The sequence below is a fragment of the Emys orbicularis genome, chromosome 6 (genome assembly GCF_028017835.1).
Source record: "Emys orbicularis isolate rEmyOrb1 chromosome 6, rEmyOrb1.hap1, whole genome shotgun sequence".
Classification (NCBI taxonomy): Eukaryota; Metazoa; Chordata; order Testudines; family Emydidae; genus Emys; species Emys orbicularis.
Genome location: NC_088688.1, coordinates 106,581,267 through 106,604,385, shown reverse-complemented (window position 1 = coordinate 106,604,385; position 23,119 = coordinate 106,581,267). Strand labels below are relative to the sequence as shown.

At 38.9% G+C, this 23,119-nt stretch overlaps 1 protein-coding gene across 1 annotated transcript in view; it reads left to right on the top strand.

Annotated features, from left to right (window-relative positions):
* CCDC171 (coiled-coil domain containing 171) overlaps positions 1–18,039 on the top strand; it is a 224,415-nt gene extending 206,376 nt beyond the window's left edge. The window contains exon 27 of the mRNA XM_065406609.1: positions 17,830–18,039. Coding sequence (XP_065262681.1) covers positions 17,830–18,039 — 210 coding nt within the window. The remainder of the gene's footprint in view (positions 1–17,829) is intronic.
* The last annotated feature ends 5,080 nt before the right edge of the window (positions 18,040–23,119 follow it).

Below are 23,119 nucleotides of genomic sequence, written 5' to 3'. Positions count from 1 at the left end.
CGCCTACCACGAGGGCTCCGCTCCGGTCGGCGGGGAGGGAAGGAAGAGGACTGCCCTGCAGGGCGCTCTGGTTCTCCGCGCCGCCGCCCCCTACAGGGCGGCTGGAGCAGAACAAGAACAACAACAACAAAAAAGCGGCTGTGCCGCCCTAGGATTGGGCAGAATGCCGCCTCCAACAATCTGCCGCCACAAGCACCAGCTTGCTCAGCTGGTGCCTGGAGCTGGCCCTGAATACAACAGTGGTATATCCAAGAGTAATTAATAGGAAACTACAGCTTGGAGAGAGAACTGATTTGGATGAGGGGACATGTCCAAAGTGTAGATTCAGTTTTGCCCCTTTTGGGAAAAACGTATCCATACTGTACAGGGCATTAATAGAGGAAAAGCAAGTAAATGCATACACTACATGTTGTCCATCTACCAGAGGAGAATATAATCTAACCCTTTTCTTTGAAAAATGGCACTTGGCAGTACTGAAGTTTAACATTAAGGAAGGGCTCACTTTATGCTGAGAGCACCTTCACATTATAAAGAAGTGGTTTTATGTTGTCCTCCTCATCAGACATATTTGTGATAATTTTACAAAATACAATTCCTGAATAATGTACGCTTAGTTTTATTCACCAACCACAGCACAGCAGCATACATTTGCTTTCTGTCCCCAATATTCTTTGCTTCCTGTTTGCCCCTCATCCCATTCCTCTTAAAGCTACAGTGTCCATCACATCAGAATAGAAAGAATTTTTGTATATAACTAACAATACTGCCAACACTGTGGTAGGAATAAAAGCACTGTGAGTGCTTGACAGACTGTTATTTTGAGAACTGGATATTATAGACCAGGACACTTAACCCCCAAGTTAAAAAAAATTTTTTTTTACAAAAGAACTGAGCCAGGGACATAATTTTACTGGTTTTACAGAAGAAAGGGAATATTCTGTACAAAGGAAGCCAAATTCACTTCTTTCCAGACTTAGGGACTTTTATTCAGGCCAGGAGGTGCTTCCTCCTTCCTTTTGAAGAAGTTGTTTCAAGATAGAGGCCTAGAAGCATCTATTATTCCCTGCTAAACTGTGGGTTAAACATAAAGGGAAAGTATGTTTGTTCTGGGGCTATGAATCAGCCAAGACATTTTTGGAGGGGATTAAAGAATAGCTGAGCCTGAATTACTCTGGCTCAGAGACTTAGATGGCACCTGAATTGAGGGACTCCAAACTGTCATTCTTACTGTTGTTCGTTTGACATATTTAAGTAAGATTGTGTACAATATACTGTTGTGAATCATGATTTTCTTGTTCCTGCATTTGCTTTGTTTTCTGTTTCTGGGTATTTCTGGTTATGAATAAAAATATGGTAGCATTTATAATGATAAAATTCAGTAGTGCTCATCCTTCATTAGTATATACAGTAAGATGTTTTGCATGTGCTTTTTTTCCCCAGTGGTTAAAGCAGATCAAAATAAAAGTGCTTTTGGTGCCTTTCATCATGTTTCTCAGTATTGCTTTGTGATGCCACTTTACGTCTGAGGTGATAGGATACAGGAAGCACAAGAGAATGGGAACTACAGAAGAAAAGAAGAAATCCAAAATGTGTTCATGTCTCTAATCGTTCCTTAGACCAGGGGTTCTCAGGACAAATTATTTGGTGGCCTCAGAGTGTGGCCACCAACTCTTGCTGGTGGCCACTCTCTCACATTTTCCTAAAATACTTGATTAGCTTTAGGAAAACCAAATAAATATGCACATAGACACATCCAAATGATTGTAATTTATTTATTGCTAACTAGTAAGTCTGTTGTGAAAAGTGATATTAACAAACATTCAGGTATCACTTTTCATAGCAGATTTACTCGGCCCTGGCAAGCCTGGGGACAAATTAAGCCCTGGATGGAGGCTTGGGGGAGACAGTGGGGGCCAGAGGAGATGGGGTGGGAGGCTGGAGCCTGAAGCCCTGCGACCAGAGCCCGAAGCCCTGTGGCCGGAGGACAGGGTCCAGGGATGGAGCCTGAAGCCATGTGGCCAGCCCCTGGGGTCTGCCACTGCACAGCCAGAGCCCAGGACTGAAGCCCGAAGCCCCAGAACAAGAGCCTGTTGCCCTGCCACCCTAGGGCTGAAGCCTAAAGCCTGAGCCCCACCATCCCTCGGAAGGTGGGGAACTCACTGGCTGCCTGCTCCTCCAGCGTTGTGCCCCAGGTGTCTCCAGAGGGGGGCAGGGCCCAACCCCTGCTGCTGGCCCCAGCATTCAGGAGCAACAAAGAGGGGGAGGGGGCTCTACTTTGCCCTCCCCCCCCCACCCCCCATCACAGCCCAGGAGACTGTAGCCACAAGAAAAGCCCCTGGTGGCCGCATTTGAGAAATGCTACCTTACTTATACATCCAGTCAAAGTGTGGAGCTGGTGCTTCTCACCCCTATTTTTTTTATAAATGCTGCTGTTTAGATTTGACCAGGATTGAGAATCTATGTTGATTAGAAACAGATAAAAAAGGAGGATCCATGTTTTCTCATCAGGGCATTTGAAACGCTTGATGCTATTTCCTGTACATTTGAAGATTTTAAGTCCTTTCAAAAGAATTTTTTATGCAGAATCTCATGTATTATGATTATTTATCTGTACTTCCCTCTGGATTGCAGGGGGAGCTGGTGATCTGATCTACTTGCTCTCTCCCCTTAGAGGAGAGTGGGGCTAGTAGGGTGGCAGAACTTCCTGTAGAGGGAGGTAGCTGGGGTACTTCTGCTTCTCCTGTCAGGTACTGCTGCTGCTCCACCTGCTGGTGGGAAAAGGCTGGGAACCACAGAAACTCCCCAGTTAGATATCAGTGGCTAAGGTTGCTCCCACTTCAGATTCCCCTGTACTGCCTACTGAGTCCTCACCTTACTAGTCAAGGAGCAGCGATTTGGGGAGCAGCACTCCCCTGAGCCCAGGAGAGGAGATGATTGGGAGCAAAAGAGAGAGAGAACTGCACTTCCTAGCAGTTCCTCTTACTTTAGCTACAGGTGGAACCAGTAATGCTTTTTTGGATATGGGTATATCCCCACACTTTGAAGAGAAAGAGCAGCTTTGCTTTTTCTGTTGCACCCTTGTAAAATGCATGCCTTTACTTTGATATTTTTACTAAGGAGAAATATATTTATGCAGAAAGACCTTTGTTAATATGCTTCAACTGCTTGATTGTTTGCATTTTATACTTTAAAATTTCTTATTTATATCTTTTTACTGAGTTTTAATTTTAAAGTATGTTAAAAGGTCTGACATTCACAGATAAAAGATAGGAAGTTCAAAGTTAGGGCATAAAAAATTAACACCGTTCTTAACTCATAATTGTGTTCCTTTTAACATTGACATGACTTAAGGGCGTACTGTCAGCAAATAACATCTTAACATTTATTTTTATTGGGTGGTGTACATTTAAGTCACACCTCCTTTATATTAACTAAACATATGTTTATTTGCTTTTGGGGTATTTTAATTAAATATATAACTCTTTCATAGAAGGCTGTGAAATCCACATCACTTAGTGATGGTACAGCTGTTCCAGTTGATCTGGTAAAGACCTATTTACTCTATAGATCAGGAGGGTTCCCTGGAGCAATTCAGATCTGTTGAGTAAGTGGATATTTAAACAGGTTTTAAAATATGGACTTTGTACCCAATAGACTAGATAACTTCATTCTGTCAGAGGAAAAGATGTTGTCATAGTAATTTTCTTAATTTAAAAAAAAATATTTACTACAGTGTACTATCCCTTAAAAGTAAAATCTGTTTCCTTGCTAGTGTTTTTCTTTCCTTCATTGTGCAGGCATTAGTTTGTTGTTACTGTTATTGGGTTGTTCAGGAGTGCTGGGTTGCTGACATGAGGTTTTTTTTTTGTTTGTTTAAAAAAAGCCAAAACATTTTTTTAGAAGGAAAGGTGGTTACCTTCTAATGTGCAATAAGTATTTACACACAATTTTTAAATAATGAATGTTAGTATTGATAGCAGCTGGAGAACTGTACTGCTCTGCTTAATACTGCTACAACTTTGAGTATATACAAAGTGACACTCACATAGTTGCAGTGATTTCCGAGATCCCATTTCATCCTCTTCAAATGGCACAATTGATCCAATTGGTATACTCTGTTAGATAGGGTCACTTGGAACCTTCAATGCCATGTATTGCTTTGGGGATCCAACACTTTTGAGTCTGAGAGCCAATCTAGAACTGTGAAGTTGGGGTTCATAATAAGAACACTAGAACATACAGGTAATATCACAAAATGTCCTAGTGCTAAAACTAACATGCTCACTCATCCATGCCACACACTGGTGTGGTTATTGTAAATACAGTCAGATTGGTTAAGGAAGCAAGCCCTTGGTGGCCAGAGGCAACACAATGGAAAAGTTTTGGAACGCTCACTGATTCTCCAACCTTTGGAACAGAGGTTTCTAGGACCTTGTTTGTCTTCCCAATTGCATAGCTGTCCAGGCAGATGTACACCATTGGACAGGGTCACCATCAGGCTTTCAAACTATGTCTGGCTTCCAGGCTTCTTCACTTGCGATCTTGGAAACAAAGCACCCAAAAGTAAGTGAAATTGAGCATATATTGTAATTTAACCAAGACTTTGCCAAGCTTCCTGGTGCCAAATACCTATCAATGCCATATTTATTGGAACAATTGAAAAATCTATCACTAACTATTACTAGCAGAAGTGGTTTATAGTTAATTAGTGATCCCTGTGAGCCAGAGGGATATGAACTTTATATTTGAAGTTTACTATCTTCTGTATGCAAAATGTGACAATCAGAGTTTAAGTATATTGGCTGGGAGGTGTGGAGAAGCCTAAATTTGAAAAACCCTAAATTCACTCAATAAATAATGTTTAAAAATCAGACTGCAAGATTATGTTTGTTAAAGTAGAGGATCTAACTTGGAGTCCTGATTAATAACATGAGATTGAAATTATGCCATTTTGGAACAAAAAGAACACCAAATTACGGAATTGTCTCTTTGTAAAAAGCTGACAAAATATATCAAATATTCCACAACTTGTATGGTAAACAAAGTAAAAAGAATATATAGGAATGTAGGAGAGCATATAGGAAAAATATATAGGAATTGCATTTATAATGCTGAGATAACTGCATTTATTTATTATATCAAAGTTTTCAGGCTTTTAAAAATATTTTCAAAATCTCCTTACATGTTCCTTATGAAAATTTCTTCTGATTAAAATTTTACATGCCTGACTTCAGTCTGTAATGTTATATGGTTTTTAAAAACTCCACTGAGCTTTCAGAACACACATTTGGCTTATATACCAAAGGATGAAATTCCATTAACAATTTGTTTAAAATGTTGATTCCCATACGATGTGATTGGTATGCAAAAAATATTAGTTCCATTTGCTTACGGCATTGAAACTGAATGTTTAGCCTCATATAAAGTGATATTCCAGTACCTGAACTAGCAGCTGAACTTAGAAATTGATTGTGCTCTTGAATCAAATAAGTATACAAGGTTCTGTTGAACTAATTATTAGGCTTTTATTTAATCACAGTCTGAAGTATAACTGTATATATGAACTGGGCCAAAAACAATAGAGACAGTAACCCTAGTTCACCCACACTCAAATTGTTTATAACTGATAAGCTTGATTCCTTGCCCAGTTAGTATAATTTGGGTCTTGCATTTACAAAAGACCTACATGTTAGACATTAAATGAAACTGAGCCTAAAACATATGACTATTTATTTTAAACTATTCAGATATTAACTGGTATTTTCTGAGCAATGTCTCAGAAAGGCCAGTTCTTTTCTTAGGCTAGTTTCTGATTTAAAGAACCCACAAGTGGCTGATTCTAATCTCAGGGTACATCAGCAGGGTACATCAGGAATAACTGCATTAAAATCAGTCCCATGACATTGGTATAGAACCAGTGCAAGTGAGACCAGGATCAAGCCCGGCTGTTTAATGCAACCCATTTTTATGTTTGACAGCATTCTCAAATGTACCATAGTCTGCTAATAATGCAATTTTCTTTCTTACTCTAAATCATCTCCTCAGTCCTGAATGAAATCTTTTTACTGTTAGGCTTGTTCCACAGTCATCCTTCAGGTTATTTTATTTAGGTGCTTTCTTTCTTAAAAAATACTTGTTTTCTAAGTTACCTGAACTTTATAAGAGCAAAGCTCCCCTCCCAGCTATTCACGGGATATAAACTCTTTCAGATACAATATGTAAGACTGTCCTTAAGTTAGCTAGATAAAGCATTACAGAAGGTGGGTGAAACTCAAAATGTTTAGCTTGGAGAAGCATGAAAAGTTTGTATGGCTATATGAAGAATATCCCAAACCTTTTGGGATCCCACAAGGTACAGCTTCCTCCCTGATCCAACATGATCAATGCAATGCAACAACAAACAGTCCTCTCTCTAAGTCATGAAGACATGCTGCCTACAACAATAGTTAACTTGGAGAACTACAGTATAATGGTTTTGTTCCTTCCTGTCCTCAAAAGAGTCTTTAGCAAAACAATGTGGTTCTAAACTAAAAATCATAGCTAAAATTAGCTCAGATGAGCTGAGATACAGAGCTGTAGCTTAAAGCTAATGAAGTTGTCCTTCCTGTACCTGCATCCATGTGTGTGTGCTCCGTACAGCGGACTAGAATTGGTCTATTCTTTAAGCTTGTGCAGATAGATTCATTGTCCAAGACTATAAAAGCTCTGTGGCCCAGATTCTCTTGGTTTCTCACAGCCCAACCCCCACCAGCAGTCTGTCATTGGATCCTAAAGACACTGGGATCTATCAATTTAGTATTTCCCTTTCTTTTTCAGGGTTAAGGAGAACACTGTTATGGGGTTCCTGGGGTGCAACCTCGATTATGGGACCACTGAGCCCTCCAAACCCACCAACCTGGGTAGTCCCTCACACTGTAATGCTAATGTCAAGCTACAAGCCTCCGACAGGCACTGCACTTACGCAGCTATCCACAGGCAGGGACATACCCAACTGGGTTACATAGTTACATGAATGATCTCCCAGCCACTCATGAACCATCAACAGTGATGTGCCAGCCAATTCCCCACAGCTCCTAGCCTTGCACCCCAGAACTTTCCTGTCTTGCACTGCTCAAGGCTCCCTTGGGCAGTGAAAGTTCATGAAGTAGTTAGCCACTCCTGCAGTGTGGAATGGACAAGCACCTGCCTTTGTAATCTGAGCTGAGATTTCTCAAGCACTTCAACCAAAACACACTGTTTTAGGTAAAATATAAAACAGATTTATTAACTACAGAAAGAGAGATTTTAAGTGATTGTAAGTAGCAGGCTTGGAGATCAGAGTTAGTTACTTAAGAAACAAAAATAAATATGCAGTCTAAATCCTAACTTAAACAGACTAAACAAGATTTGAATCAAGCAGCGTCTCCCCTAACATATGGTACAAGCAGCTTACAGTTCCTCAATACACAGACTGGACCTCCTTCCAGCCTGGGACCAGACTCCCAAGTCCAAAGTCTCTGTCTTTCAGATGGTCTACCGGGTGTTGAAATGGGAGGCGGGGGAGAGGTCAAGTGATGATGTCACTGTATCTCTTTTTATACCTTCTTCCAGCTTCTAGAAAGATCCTTGCTGTGATGTGGGTTGATCGCCTCCATGGTGTATGTGCCTTCTCTGAGAAGCCTCTGAGATAGTGGATTCTTTTTTTTCATGGGTCGTCAATGCCCATCTGGCCCGTGATGGGTGCTCCGTTGTCCTTAGTGAAAGTCTGGCTGTGGGCGTTTCCCAGCCTCACAACATATTTCAGTAGCACATATAGCAATACGTCATAACTTCACATACAATGATAGTACATACAATCCAACAGGATATTAATGTTCAACAGATAAAGACTTTTAAAATGATACCTCACAAGATATACTTTGTACAAAACATATCATAATTATATGACAGTGGTGAATATGGGAGTACCAGGGTGTTACTTTGAGGTACAGAGTGTTATAAACCCTAATGTGTATTTTCACAACCAAGTAGAGGGAAAAGCCCTCTTTGCTCATCCAAAGGAAAAGAGTTTTTAGAAAGGCTCTATCTATATCCTGCATTGAAGGCCCCCGGGACTCCCTAGAACAGTGGTCCCCAACCTTTTTTGTCTGGCGGGCGCCAGATGATGAGCCACTGAGGACCATGGCGGCGGACGAGCATCTGCCGAAATGCCGCCAACAAGCAGCAACGTCAATAGGCGTCGCTGCCGAAATGCCGCGGAGAAGCAGCATCCAGAGGCGTTGCCGCCAAAAATCGGCGGCGAAGCCTCTGGATGACGCTGCTTCTTGGCGGCATTTTGGCGGATGCTCGTCCACCGGCCAGTACACAGGCGCACTTAGATGCCCCGGTGGCCACCATGGCGCCCGCGGGCACCGCGTTGGGGACCCCTGCCCTAGAATCTCACTGCAATTCTGAATAATATTATTTCATTACCTGAACCTTTTAGGGAAATGTTTGTTACATTTTCTTTCTTGAAAAGTAGCCATATTAGCAGCAAATAGCTCTGCCAGAATTATGCAAGTACAGAGCTTTTACAGCTTACTCTTACCTTTATCATCTTTCATAAAGATGAGTTGGTTCTGTGTCCTTGCCATAAATTTCAGTGTAAAGTGGTGTCCAGTTTCCACCTCAATCAGTACATTTCCCTTTTGGTTTTCTTCCCTCATCCTCATGACTCCCCTAGAAGCTGCAGCACTGCACAAGAAGGATGTCTAGTGCTCACTGCTTCCATCAGTAAAGAACAAAGACACTTTGTGAAAAATCTCTTGTCTTTTCATTGCTTACAGAGGGAAAAAATCAAACGGAGGAGTCCATTTCCATTCAGCACCTGTCCAAATGGACTGTGGAATGTATCCGAACTTGCTATAGTGAGGCATATGCTCAGGTGTTGGAAGGGCTCTTACCTTTCTCGAGTTGCTATAACCTGTAGGGCAGCTACACAGAATTCACTGCAGACATTCTCTTAGCTCCATTGTCCAGATTCCCAGGCTAGTGTTCAGATGCTGTTTCTGGGAGGCTGTTCTACAGTCCTGTTTAAACTTACTGCTCCCCCATCCCTCCTGGAAAGTGTGTTATAATTAGAGAATCTTCAGAAATGAAGGGTTGGTAGAGATATAATTTAACAAAAGGCAGCTTAGTTTTCTCTGTCAGTAGCTGGAATTTACAGAACAAATTGCCTACACAGAGCCATACCTCTCCCTCCCCCCCTTCCCTAATTTTTGGAATCACTAAAATATGATTAGATAGACAGACAGGAACTGAGAGAATTAATTTCATAGATTCCAAGGACAGAAGGGACCGTAATGATTATCTAGTCTGACATGCTGTATAACACATGCCATAGAACTTCCCCAAAATAATTCCTAGAGCAGATCTTTTAGAAAAACATCCACTCCTGATTTAAAAATTGCCAGTGATGGGAAAATCCACCATGACCCTTGGTTCCAATGAATAATGACCTTCACTGTTATTTCCTGTCTAAATTTGTCTAGCTTCAACATTCAGACACTGGGTGGTGTTAAACCCTTTTCTGCTAAATTGAAGGGCCCATTATCAAATTGTTTGCTGTGTGTGTACTGTGATAAGTCGCCCTTAACCATCTCTTTGTTAAGCTAATTAGATTGAGCTCCTTGAGTCTATCACTATAAAACACGTTTTCTAATCCTTTAATCATTCATATGGCTCTTCTCTGAACCCTCTCCATTTTATCAATGTCCTTCTTGAATTGTGGACACCAGAACTGGACACAGTATTCCAACAGTGGTCATTCCAATGCAAAATATAGAGGTAAAACAACCTCCTGGATTCATGAGACCCTTCATATCCTCAGTCTCAACACCTATCAGCATACTTAATGCCCCATCCTATCAAACTGCTTTCAACAGATATAGGGTCTGCATTGTATGGCTCATGATTTGAAAAGTGTGTATCTATAGAGGCAATCAATGGTGCTGAGCACCCACATGTACTGATTGCAAATAGAAGTTGAAAGGGCTCAGGACATTGCCAGGGTAACCTGGCACTAACTAACATTTAGTGAAAACCACTAGTGAGAAGTGAGAAGTAACCTGGATTTTTCTGAATTCATCCGTTTGCAAAAGAATGATAAGTGAGTCCCAGATATATTCTCAGATTCCGTTGTCCAGAAAACAGGTGGAGAGTGGACACTTAAAATCTTAAGAAAAAGATTTACAATTCATTTGTTTTCTTGGATATATAGATTTATGGATACTAAATATTTTTACTTATAAGTACTACATACTTAACCAAAATATATAGAAATGTTGATTTTCTAAATGTCTAAAGATTTTTATAATGCAAGAAAACTGAATCATAAAGACACTTTAATTTGTTCCTAGTCCTTTCTCCTCTACATCGTAAAATGTTAGTTAGAAATAATGTCTTTTACCTAATTTTTCATCCTGTATCCATCTTGCTAATACACTATATCTTTATTAATTAGAAAGTGATCAAAACATTTTACTGAACTTCTGTAATTTTTTAACCAAAAGGCTTCTGGTAACTGGGTCCAAGGATTGGCTTTAAAATTAGACTTTTGTAAAAGATAGCTTAATGCACCACTGCCATATCTCAGCTTCCCTTGTCCAGTTTAGTAAATAGGATGACTAAATCGTAGTCGCACCAGTTCGGAGCAAATAGGCAAGAAGGAGGATAGTTAAACATCTTGCTGTGCGTGAGCAGTTAGAGGGCAGGCAGACACCATGCACCTTGACCACCTATTATGAAGCTTTTTGCTGCAATGTCAAGTGAAAGCGAGTTAATTGGGTGAAGCTGTAGAGCATGTTAGGGGCATGGTAAAGGGTTGCTGTCTGACAGTTGAATGTCAGCAAAAGCTAGTCAAGTGTGGCTGAGAGACAGAGACCTGTCACAAAGTTCATATGGACTATAGCACAGTTAGGGAGCTGAAATGTGGTTCAGTCTCACTTTCTCCCTCATTGCATTCAGGCACCTTAAGATTTCACACTGTATGTGTCAACCCTTGTTCTCTAAGCTGTTTTCTCCTAACCCTTCTGCATTCAAATGATTGAACAAAAGATGCTAATGTTTGGCAAAGTGAATGTAAATATGCTTTTTTCCTCCTTTTCCGCTGGAGCGTCAATGTACATCCAACTCAGAAAGAAACTGTGAAGGGTTACAGCAAACAATTAGACTGCTTGGTAGTTCAGCTGATAGCTGAATACATTTCTCAAGAAGAGTACGAGACTTGACAATTAAAGCTGTTGAATAGGCAATGCTTTCTCGCCAGCACAGAGAAAAACAGGTTCAGTGGCAAGGACTATTATATGGGCTCCTTGAGACTGAGTGTATTGCTGAGGTCACACATATTCAGTCTTCTCTCACATGCCCACTGACTTGAGGTAAAGTGCTGTGGAGGCAGCTATTAGAAGTACAGATACAAGGAAGATAAACAGTGAAAAGTTGTAGGGAACACTCTCCTATTGGGGAGGGCTTGCCTGGAACTGAGGGAAGCAATCAATTACACAATTACACATAGTAACAATATTATATACCGAAAAAGTGTTCAGAGAAACAGCAAAACAGTTTAATAAGAGTACCGGGTGCCCCTACGATTGTAAGTTTCAATACAGAACACAAAATAAATCAATAACAATTCAGGTTTGCTAGTCAGATAAAAAATAAAAAGTGCATTTACTCTTGAGAAGGTGCAGGGACACTGATAAATAAATAGCATAAGTGAAAAGTTTCTTTCTATGATGAGAACGTATTCCCTTAGTAAAGAATTAGAAATTTGGGTTTAAATCAATGCATGCTGAGTATTACACTGTGAAAATAGCACCTTATATGATTAGCCTGAGGTTTCAATATCAGTATAGAGCAGTGTAAAACAATGCAGTTTGAAAACTGGGATCTATTAGGACAACATGTGTACAGTGCTGTGGCTCAGAAAGAATCTTGAAAGACAGTATAGATTGTGGATTTTAACTAAGCTATTTAGAAATGATTGAAATTAACAATGCAAAAGACCTAGACCATCTCCCTGCCTACAAGATATAGTTCACACATTGTGCTAATTAGATATTAAACTGATAATCATGGTTCTAGTCCTACAGGTTCTTCACAAGTACAAAAGTCTTGTAGATTGGCATAGGTATTCCTTAGGCTGTGAATATATTTCAGAAAAAAATTCTATTCAAGAGCTTTATAGGAAAATGTATGAAATATATTGTCTATTATAATATTAAATCTTATTTTTGATTATTTTTTTAAGCAGAGCCTATAGTTGGTGATTCCACTCAGCATATAAATTGCTAGAGCATGCTGGGGGTAGGATAATAATTATTGTTTCCAGATAATTACCTAATCATTTGGTTACATAAAAACTTCTGTAAGCGTAAAAGGAAATTGTCCAGTAATGGAAAAGCTATTTAGAAACTATTGGCTAGCAGTTCCGAAAGAAGAAAGTGTGATGTGTACCTTTCTAATATGTAGTGAGTTGGCAGTCTACTAAATTGTTGTCTCTGACAACTTGTTCGTTGGATCCAGGAAGAAATGCTGACAATGAAGATTTAGACTGCATGTTACTATGTTACTACGTTGTTTGTTACAGAACACCAATTTGAGTCCTACTGCATCAGCATATAGAGTTGTGAAACCATTGACATGGGGAAAGAAACAGTTATTGTTGGCTACTATACTTTCTTGCTCTGGAAAAGTTTGCTAATGCTCATTACGTTACAGTGGCACCCAGTAGCAGTGCTTTCCCATTTTAAGCGCCAGATTTTAGACTTTTCATCATTCTTATGTTTTATTTATTTCATCCAGAGTGAACATGGCTCCTTCAAGCTACTTCTAACAGCAAAGAGACTCATAGCAGAGTCCTGGAAGCCTAGAATGATTTCCATCATGTAGCAAATAGGCAACTCCATGCTGGAAACAGCTGTGTTTGAAAGTAGTTTTGCGTGATCTAAAACCTTGGAACCCTTTAGCGGGGCCAAATTCTTCCTCACAACAGAAATGCTCCCAAAAGGATTCACAAATAGGGACTGTCCACATTAGACTTTTTTTTTTCCTTCTCTCTTCCTATAAAAATTCCCATTGTTGGTAGGAGCAATGGCATAAATGCTGGTAAGACCTGCCTATCCAGTATTTTAACCACCATGTCACCTTTCTCAGAGATTTTATTAACAACACTGTAGTTAAAATGCGAGTGAAAGCCACTACACTACCATAGTACTCCTGCTGTTTTTACCACTGATCGAGCTGTCCATGATGGTAGCAAAAATGGGAAATCTTGAAGGGAAAATGTCCAGTGTAGATAAAGCCAGACTGTGTGCTGCTAAAGTAGTGCTATTGTGTGTCATCCCCCCACCATAGTCTACCCAGTAATGGCCTGTCCCCCACTCTAGATTATGTCTCTGCATGGGGGTAGAATAAATCTAGTTGCCATTGCCAAGTCAGGCGTAAACTGTGCACAAATATGTAGACTATGTCCTATGACTCCTAGACCCTGCCCTGTAGCACCCTGCTTTTCCTCCTGATGGTTGCAGCCTCTCCACAGATATTTGGAGAAGCTGGAATCCGCGCAAGAAGTTTCTACCCAGAGCTACCCCACTACCTTTGACTGTTTCTGGCAGACACCTTTGTATACCAGGCATCCCATAATTTGCACCTTAATCTCTTTCCATGCAGATGTGACTCTATGACTGAGCAAGTTCCATAAAATCTAGCTTGTGATTTAATGTTGGGCATATCAATTACATCTCCATCACTCACCTAGCACAGACAGGACACCAGACCTTAACTAATTCTTATATTGTTATATGTAATTATAACTTTGGTATCACTCTTCCTCCCCCCCCGCCCCCCATCTCACCCCTAACTCTAACTCTAATCTTCTTTCTTTCTGCATGCCTTGGTGTCATTTGCTATCATTCTAGTGTTAAAGATAAATATTTTGAGGACTTATCTTCTGAGTGGTCGATGATATAATGATGTATTATGCACTTGCCTTGGACTTTATAATTACCTGCGCTGGTGGTTGTGCATGCTGAGCTGTTGAAAATTTATTAACATGAAATGAAAACATTGTGCCTTATTTTTAGAGGTGCTGGGTAGTCACATCTCCCATTAAACTCAGTCACAGCTGTGGGTGCTCAGGACCTTTGAAAATCAGGCCTGTTACTTATGATTCAGCAGTCCTAAATCATGGAGAATCGGGCAAATGGGATTTTTAATGGTGTTTTAGTGTTCCTATTTTTATTTCATCTCATTACTGGATTGTAATTATTGCATTTTCAAAGAGGAAATTTCTACAGCAGTTTTGGACACTGAAAATTAATGATACAAAATCAAATATTAGAAGGAAGTATTGGTGTAACACATTGCGGAAGAATGGAAAGAAATGAAAAAGTACAGGGTGGTATAAAAGCAATGCATAATGATGGGGATTGTGGTACAGTAAGATTATCCTTGCATAGACTTCGAAGGTTGAAACCATCCTGACTGATTTGTGAGCTCACTCTAGTTATAGATTTTACTGTTACAATTAAAGATAAACAATATATTGTACAACATGCTTCACTATAATAGTAGGTATTCGTTAGTTATCCATCTGTACCACCAACACATACACATACTGCACCAATCCCAAATATGTGTGTATTATTCCACAAGTATTTAAATATTAAAACCTGATCTCAGTGTGATGCCATTGCATATGCTGACATCACTAAATAATTTCATACATGAGGATGTCACACGTGACAGTATTATCATGTTCCCACACAATGTCATATGTAGTAATATCAATTTTGTAAAAATTATTTTAAACATTGGGAAAATCATCTAATTTTTCATGGGGCAATCTCTAAAATAGGATCAAAGCCTAATCACAGAGGAGTTATGAAAGATAATCAACTTAATGTCATTGTTTTAAAAGCCTTTTTGCTGGTGTATGACTAAAATATGGCTTTGATTTAAGTATAGTTTACAATGTAATTATTTTATAATATGGACTGATTTCATATTTTCTTGTTTGGAAGAACATATTTTTAAAAGTTAGGCTTTCAAACTTTGAAAAATGGCCCAGGGACATGCCTAATTACTATGTCTCAAAAGCATTTTGAATTAATATTTTTCTTAGGCACATTGTGTCCTAAATATATATTTACCTGATCGTGTGTGACATTTTAGATGGAATCATCTACAATTGATTGAGTAAATAAAAGTGCTATGCTAAAGATTTACCTGAACAGACCCCTTATTTCAGGTAAGTAATTCCCTTTCTAAAAATTACCTACACACATATTTACATGATAGATTATCATCATAGCTCCTTCCCAGCCATTTCAGTTTGTCATCTTAATAATACACAATTTAAAAAAGTGCCTAAATACATATAGACTGCAGTGGTTTCAAAAGAGGTTTGTTGGGGAAATAACTAGCTTTAAATTTCATGCATTTGTACGCAGTGGTATTTCATAATGGATTTAATTTATGTCCGTTTATTTTTTTACAGTTCTGTGAAATACTAGTTTCTTATTTGTTGTAAATTTATATAATAATATAGATCCAAACCAGTTCAATAGTAGTGAAGATTTTTTTACATCAGTCAAGCTACTATAAAATTTTATTTCCACCCTATTCTGTGAATATAATTCTGCACTAGATTTGTATGAAGTGTAACATAGGAACTGGATAACTAAAACAGACCCCCCCCCCCCCCAACATTGAAGCTTTTACTGTAACATAGTCTATTGACTTGCTGCCAATCATTAAGTTTCATACATTTTTTGTGCATCTCTCAAAGGAAACCTGATTTCCCAACTCCTTACTTGAGATTTTGATCTTATATATATATATATATAAAGTCTGGGGGGAAAAACAACGGTGAGAATGTGATAGTAGCAAGTGATTTTTAATCAATATGATAGTTCCATTAATTGAGACATGGAAAACAGTGCAAACTGATATGTTAAACAAGCCCTTCTTCAATATTTGTCATCCATTGGGCAACTTGATTACAGTTTATTTTTTAGTGATTTCATTTCCTTAAACACAGAAAACAGTCTTTTCAAAATTATACAGTTTATTCTTATTCTTTGTACTGGCAAAAACTCTTTATCAAAACAAATAACAGAATCTCTACAAACAACATGGAAGAATTCTGCTTTGGATTTCATATAAATTGTATTTTCTATTTTGATTTATGTGTTAAGCTAATTAAAATAAACTTAAAATATAAAACTGCTAATTGGTACAATAGATTGAAATTAGACCTCCATAAAGGCATCAGATTGTTAGTTACAAATACAATAAAGTTTTATTATGGCCTCAGTCCTACAAAACCTGAGCAAAATGGGACTGAAATGCCAGGGGTGGTGCAGATCAATATTTGCTAGTGCTTTCGGTTAACTCACCTTCATAACTACAATAGTTTAGCAAAACATAAGCTACTACTTCATTTTAAATATCTCCTTGCATTTGAAGGAGATTTGAATCTGCTGCCATGTTGGTTCTCCTTGAAGGTCCAGCATAAACCTTGCTGATTTCAGTCAGCCATAAGATAGCTTGTAGAGTATCAGGAAATCAAAAGAATCAACATCAAAGAAAATTGCTGAACTAGGTGTTAGATGCAACCATTGATTTTTCTTCAACAGTAGTAACGGGGGAGTAGGAGGGGGGAAGGGAACTCTCTCTCTCTCTCTCTCTCTCTCTCTCTCTCTCTCTCTCTCTCTCATATATAATAAAAATAAATCTCAGGACCAAAAAAATGTGTGCATCAGATTTTGAAAGCTTATGGATCATGGAAGTATAGTAACATTAACCATTAGAACTCTGGCATTTTTTCAAAATGCGAATCATGGATATTTAGGAGAACACAAACACCTTTTTCTAAAAGAAAAAAGTTAAGAAAACTCAGTAGCATATTGCACTTTTGTCCTTTAATGGGCTATTTTAACCACTGCGTATAATGCTGTGGACCGTGCAATGGCTAATTTCAGTGTGCTTTCAGCGTACCATACATGGAATCTTTGACGTGTAAAAATGGGAAGAGGGAAAACAACAAAAGTTGCTTTAAGGAAATATTTGGAATTCTACTGTTGTACACTACAGTTTATATAGATATGAATGAGCTCTAATGGTAACGTTACCATATATCCATATTCCATAAACTGTCAAGATATGATGCACAATTATTTGACCCTGGGATTTTCTCAAGGCTAAATATTAACTGGTACTTACGATTGTAACTAATTGACTAAATGCCTAGATTTGTTCAAACATGGATCACATTTCCAAGTAAGGCACTTTGAGAGTGTGTTTTATGATGATTTTATGATCCAACAAATGTTAAAAGAATAATAAGAAAAGTTTGATTAAGTTACAATAAAACACAGTTAAAAATGAAAAAGCCCAAATGGACAAAAATGAGGATTCTTCCCAATACAGTGACAGGGGGAGAGTAAGTTAAGCTATTTATCAAGAAAAAAATACCTCTTAATGTCATTTCTAATGTAAGATTTCCAGCATTACAAATGGTAAATATGTACTGTACATATGCAAAATTCTTTAGACTGTGGAAGCTGATGTTTCCTAATGATCAGTACTAGTGCAAAGTGCTTCGTATGAAGCTCTTTGCTGCTGATTACCTAGGGTTGAAGTGCCTGGCAAAGTAATATGCATTTTTAATAAATTAATAAAACAAAAAAGAACTTACACATAAATGCGTGAAGGACAAATTGAAATTATTTCTACTGTATTTATTGATTTTATTGATAGATCCACAATAAGTGTGTGTGGTTTTTGTTTTTTTAAACTTTATTCCAGGAATCACGAGACAGTTCAAACGTCCCCATGGCTTCAAGATCAGCACTTCAGCCCGACCAGAGCTGTATCCCAGATTTTTTGCCGTTGCAAGCTGAGGCAGATACATCTTACAGTTTTATACACAATAGACCCCATTCTCAGACTTCATCCTATTCCTCTGCCCTCAACATCTCAGCCAGCACCAAAAGAACAATACAAAATGGCTTTTAAGACTTTGTATTAATTTTATGAGGAAAAAACTGTATAAATTTTAAATGATGCAATTAAAATGATATTTTATTGGACTATCTTACCTTTGAATTGTGCTGTAACATGTATTTTTTGGCACTAATTTTTACATTTGTTTGAAAATGGTGAGTGTCTGTTCATACATCCATGTTTCTATACTTCTCCCTCCCGGTGTAGTGAAACAGTCCAGTTTTTAGTTTTATTTATCACAGTTGCTCATTTTTATGTAATATATTTTTAAATGTTAAAGAATGACACATTTTGGGTAATTTTCTTCAGACTTAAAAAAAATCAATAAGCCATTTTAGTCTCTATCTATCAAAGTTGTTTCATACTTGTCTATTTTAAATCAGGACTGCAATACTTTAATAGGATTGAGAGAGCTATTTGAAATGTATGCCAATGATTCCTGTCATTTCATGGCAGCCCTGCCATGGTTCACTGAGCCCCCTCTTCTCTCTTGTCAGCTCAACTGAAGACAAGCATTTAGTTGCAAACTTTAAGCAGGTTGTGCAAAACAGAAATGATGTGACTGCTTCTCCTCCTGCACAATAATGTCACTCCTGGTCAATGTGAGAAGGTCAGGTTGCTCCTACATGATACCACTTGCCCATTTGAACAAGTTAAGTTAACTGCTGAATCTGGTCCCTGCAGGCGTTGAAAACTCATCCTTTTATCAAGTCTGCATTTGATGAGAAAGTAGAACAATTGTGCAGGGAGGATTTCTGATGACATGTTTATGTACTTTATAAGGACAGTTCCCATACCAGTGTTACAGGTAATATATTTAGTTTAAGCTGAAATATTTTAAAGTAATGGCAGTTTTGACCTTCAAAATAGACTCCTTTTTTGTTGTTGTTGGTAGGACCCAAGAGTGACGCCCATCTCTGATGCTGACAGAATTTAAAGCAAAGCCATTGCCCTGCATTTTCTGCCTTGTAGCACACAAAAGTAAAATTGTATGTCAGGCCGAGATGTCGGGGAGCTGACAAGATGCCCCAGTGACATTTCAGCTGGAAAGAGCAAGTGTCTTGCAACCAAGTGGTCAAATATCAAATAATAGGTCAAGCAGGAAGGAGCTGAGTTCTAACCACAAAGAGGTTTCTGGTAACTTACTTGACAAGCTTTTGGGTGCTTTGTGGCTTGACAAAGTGATGTTCTGTTGGGTATCGCTAGACAGACTGTTCTTTATCGCCTTCAGAAGATCAGACATTGACATTGATTAAACTCTTTAACCCTTAAAGGTTACATTCTAGCATCTTGCATCATTGTGAGTGAAGAACAAAAGAAAATTTATAATATACCATTTGTTTTTGTATTAATCACTGAACCCCCTAGTGCTATTAACGTTTGATGTGCTATGTAGTTTTTGACAAAGATTGAATGCAAAATCTATATTAGATTGTTTCTCATTGTGGACCAGTGATACATTATAAAAATAACATTATGGAATTTGTCATTTCTTGTGCTATGTTAAAAATAACATTTGATTCTAAGAATTCTGACTACTGAAATGTTCTTTATTATTTTGCTTGGAAGATATTTGCATACATAATACATACATTATAAGAAAAATCATGCAAATTCCCATTTTCCCTTCTACCAAGGATTCTACTATCAATATTAGGTTATAGAACTTTGAAACCTATTAGCAAGTTTTCAAGTATTTTTGATTTTCAGGTCCCTTATTTATATGTGCATCTGCAGGCATTTTGGTGTAGATCCACACAAACATAATATTTGAGCTGTTTTTATTTTCAAAAGTACTGATACAAAAAGTAAAAATACTCTTTTCTTTATGATGTGTTTGGTTTAGATCGCTTAAGACAGACTTTTCTATTTACTTCCTAAGACTCAGCTTCCCTCCTTCCTAACAATGACTATTCCTAGCAAAAGTATTGAAAATGCCATACATTTTTCTCACATACGTAATGTCAAAGGTCTTTTATACTTGCATGTAGAGTGACATAATACATTTCACTGAGCATTTGTTATATCTATTGTGTACGTGGTTTATATGTGTATGCTTACTTTCAAAAATAGTACCATTTGAGAGGTGTCAGTCTGAGATATACTGTGCATACTCTTTGGTACACGAACTCATTAATGGCTCAATAATCAATAATCTGCATTGCTCTTCAGGTTTATGTAGAACTTTCATGGCCAAGTGAAAAATTCTAAAGGAGCAGAGAAGATCCTGCTTGGGCAGATCTCACCTAAGAGGGTTTCAAAAAGAGAAGTTGCCTCCATGGCATTCCCTTCTTCCCCTCTTTGGGAACACTCAGGAGCCCACTGTGTTGGGATTCCATGCATTTGGAGGCGGTGGGGGGGGAATTGCTCAAGCACGTCCATCCATAGCCAATATCCTAGGTCTATCTCAAGCTGATTGTAGGCAGAATATAGGTCAGAAATGGCCCGGGATGGTGGTGCTCGTTTGCCACCACAACTTTCATCTAAAAGCTTCATTCCTACTATTTGATTCACTATTTACATTAAACTGGTAGGAGAGATTATGAGCCTGTGTGGTCTCAAATGCTAGCAATATGTAGATGACACTCTCCCTATTTGTTGTTCGCATCATATGCAAACACCAACACCGCCCATTTATCCTGACATCTGGGTGAGGAGGAACTGGCTGAAGCAAGAATGAGGTTATGCTGGTAGGCACAGGGAAACATTTTAAAGTGCTTCTCATCACTGTTCATATTTCTTCCAGTTGAGGATGCTTGTTCCCAAATCATTGAAGTAGGATGTAGCATCGGAGTCTTTCTGTATTTCTCGCTGATGCTAGACTTCACATAACACTGGCTGCAAAAAAAAAACACAGAGATTAAATAATTAAAACTCCATAAACCTTGGCTTGAAAGCAGGAGCCTTGGAAAAGGCTGCTACTTGTGCTACTGGTAGTCCATGTTGCTCAGGAGAGGTGCTGCCACATTTTGTACATCACCCTTGTAATATGCCACTTAACCTAGTTTTCTCAAGGGAGCCAGAGAAGAAAGTATGAGATCTTGATTCTTACTTACAAAGATCTCTGAGGTCTGGGCCCAAGATGTTCAAAAGGACTGCTTCATTCTTGGGACCTTAACTGCCTTCAATAGCTCTGTTCCATGAGAACACTGGAACCTGTCTACCTGGAGCTGGCTCTTTCTCAGCAGCTGTTCTGGAACTTTGGAACTTACGCCCACAGGAACAAAGAATGACCCCAGACCTCCCCCGTTGCAGATCTCAAATGCTAAGCTTGCTTCTTTGAACTTATTTTCACACAAAGCAACTGGACTCTGATTACAATTTACATAAGGACAAAGTAATAAATTATATCATTTACACCCCCACAATGGAAAAGAACGTTTAAAGTGTTAATGTACATCATGTATGTGTATTCTCTGGCAAGGTGCTCAGGTAGCATGATGATGGGTATGGTATAAGAACCTGATCAGAAATATCTTCTCCACTCTAACCTCTCACATTTTGCAAAGGATCCAGGTGACTGCTAATGGCAGCATAGCTTCTGCAGCAGCCATGTGCCTATGGGGAGGAGCAGCACAGATGGGCTGACATTGCCCTACCCAACATATCCCCAGGATCCATTGGCTCCCAACCCATAAAGAAGCAATTTGACGGACACTCAGCAAGGCTCATCTCACAGAATTTCACAGTCCATGCAATTGTTTGTAGGTGTTTCCCTAGAAAGATACAATTTACCCCCAAGTGATTCTATGCCATCTTTTTTCGTGGGATTTTAGCCCCCCCCCTTTTATTTATTTATAAATTTACACTTGCAAGTTCAGCACAGGCTTTACTATTAGTCAAGATGATGTATAAATAATGGGAATTCTCTCCAATGCTGGAAAAGAACTTGGAGCTCCTCATCAAGTCAGATCCTTAAATAGTGAACTTGAGGTCACTCTCTTGTCTCAAGGGCTCTCAACTCTAAACTTTGTGAAAGCCCTGCCTGAGTAAATTGAAATACATTGTCATATGCAACCTCTTCATGAATTAGGTCAGTTTGTGCAGTTGATCACTTATATCAGCAGTTGATCATATTGCTATCCTATAGTTTACATTCTGTCAGTGTTTTCCATATGAACCTTTATGTTCAGTGATATAACTTAGTACACAGAAAATTATTTTATCTGACTTTTAAAGTATGAAGTTGCTTCGTAGTTGTCAGTTATTTAGCTGTAAACAAGCCAGGTGTACTAGATTTTTTTTTTTGCACTTCATGAGCACAATTACTTCTGAATGTTGAAGCCTTTGTGCGATATTTCCATATAAAACTGAAGTTTTATTTACAAGAATCTGTCTGATACCATTTTAATACCCCAACCCTGCAACAGGATCTGCATAAGTGAATCCTTGTCACTGAATGGAGTCCTGTGGAACTCAGTGCACTTTGCCATGGATTCCAGGGTCCTACATGGATCTGCTTGCAATATCCAGAACCATGGGGAATATGGTTCAAGGAATAGTCTGTTTTATACAGTTTTATCTACTGTAGTCAAAGATCCCAATATTTTAAAAACAGTTTTATTACTTTAGTCTTTAAACCAGTTCTTTATTGGTAGTTCACTGTGACGTTTCTGAAGTTCATTAGGCTACCATTTTTTATTTCAAGTGCCATATGACATACAATATGTGACAGGGTCAGGCCAGATGGCTACAGGAGAGTGATCCTACTGGGATCCAGGAAATGGGCGGGCAAAGCCCGCCCACTGCTAAAGGATCCCCCCCCCCAGCCTAAGGGGGGGGGGTCCACAGGACCTGGAGACCAAAAAATTACGGGGGACAACTAATGAAAAAACAGGGACAGGAGTGCGGTCAAAGGGTCAAACGAAGTGAACCAGACGGGGACACCAAGCAGAGAACCCCGGACAGCGCCCACTGCTCCTCGAAGGCGTCAAGGGAGTCAGTGGACGCCGCCCAGAGAAACTCTGCCCGGATACGTGAACGGACGGAGGATCGGAAATAGGCCCCACTACAGGAGAGTGATCGAAGGCAGATATATTAGCCCCAGATTAAGTAGATCCCTTTTCTCTGGGTAAGGTAACAGGGAATGTTC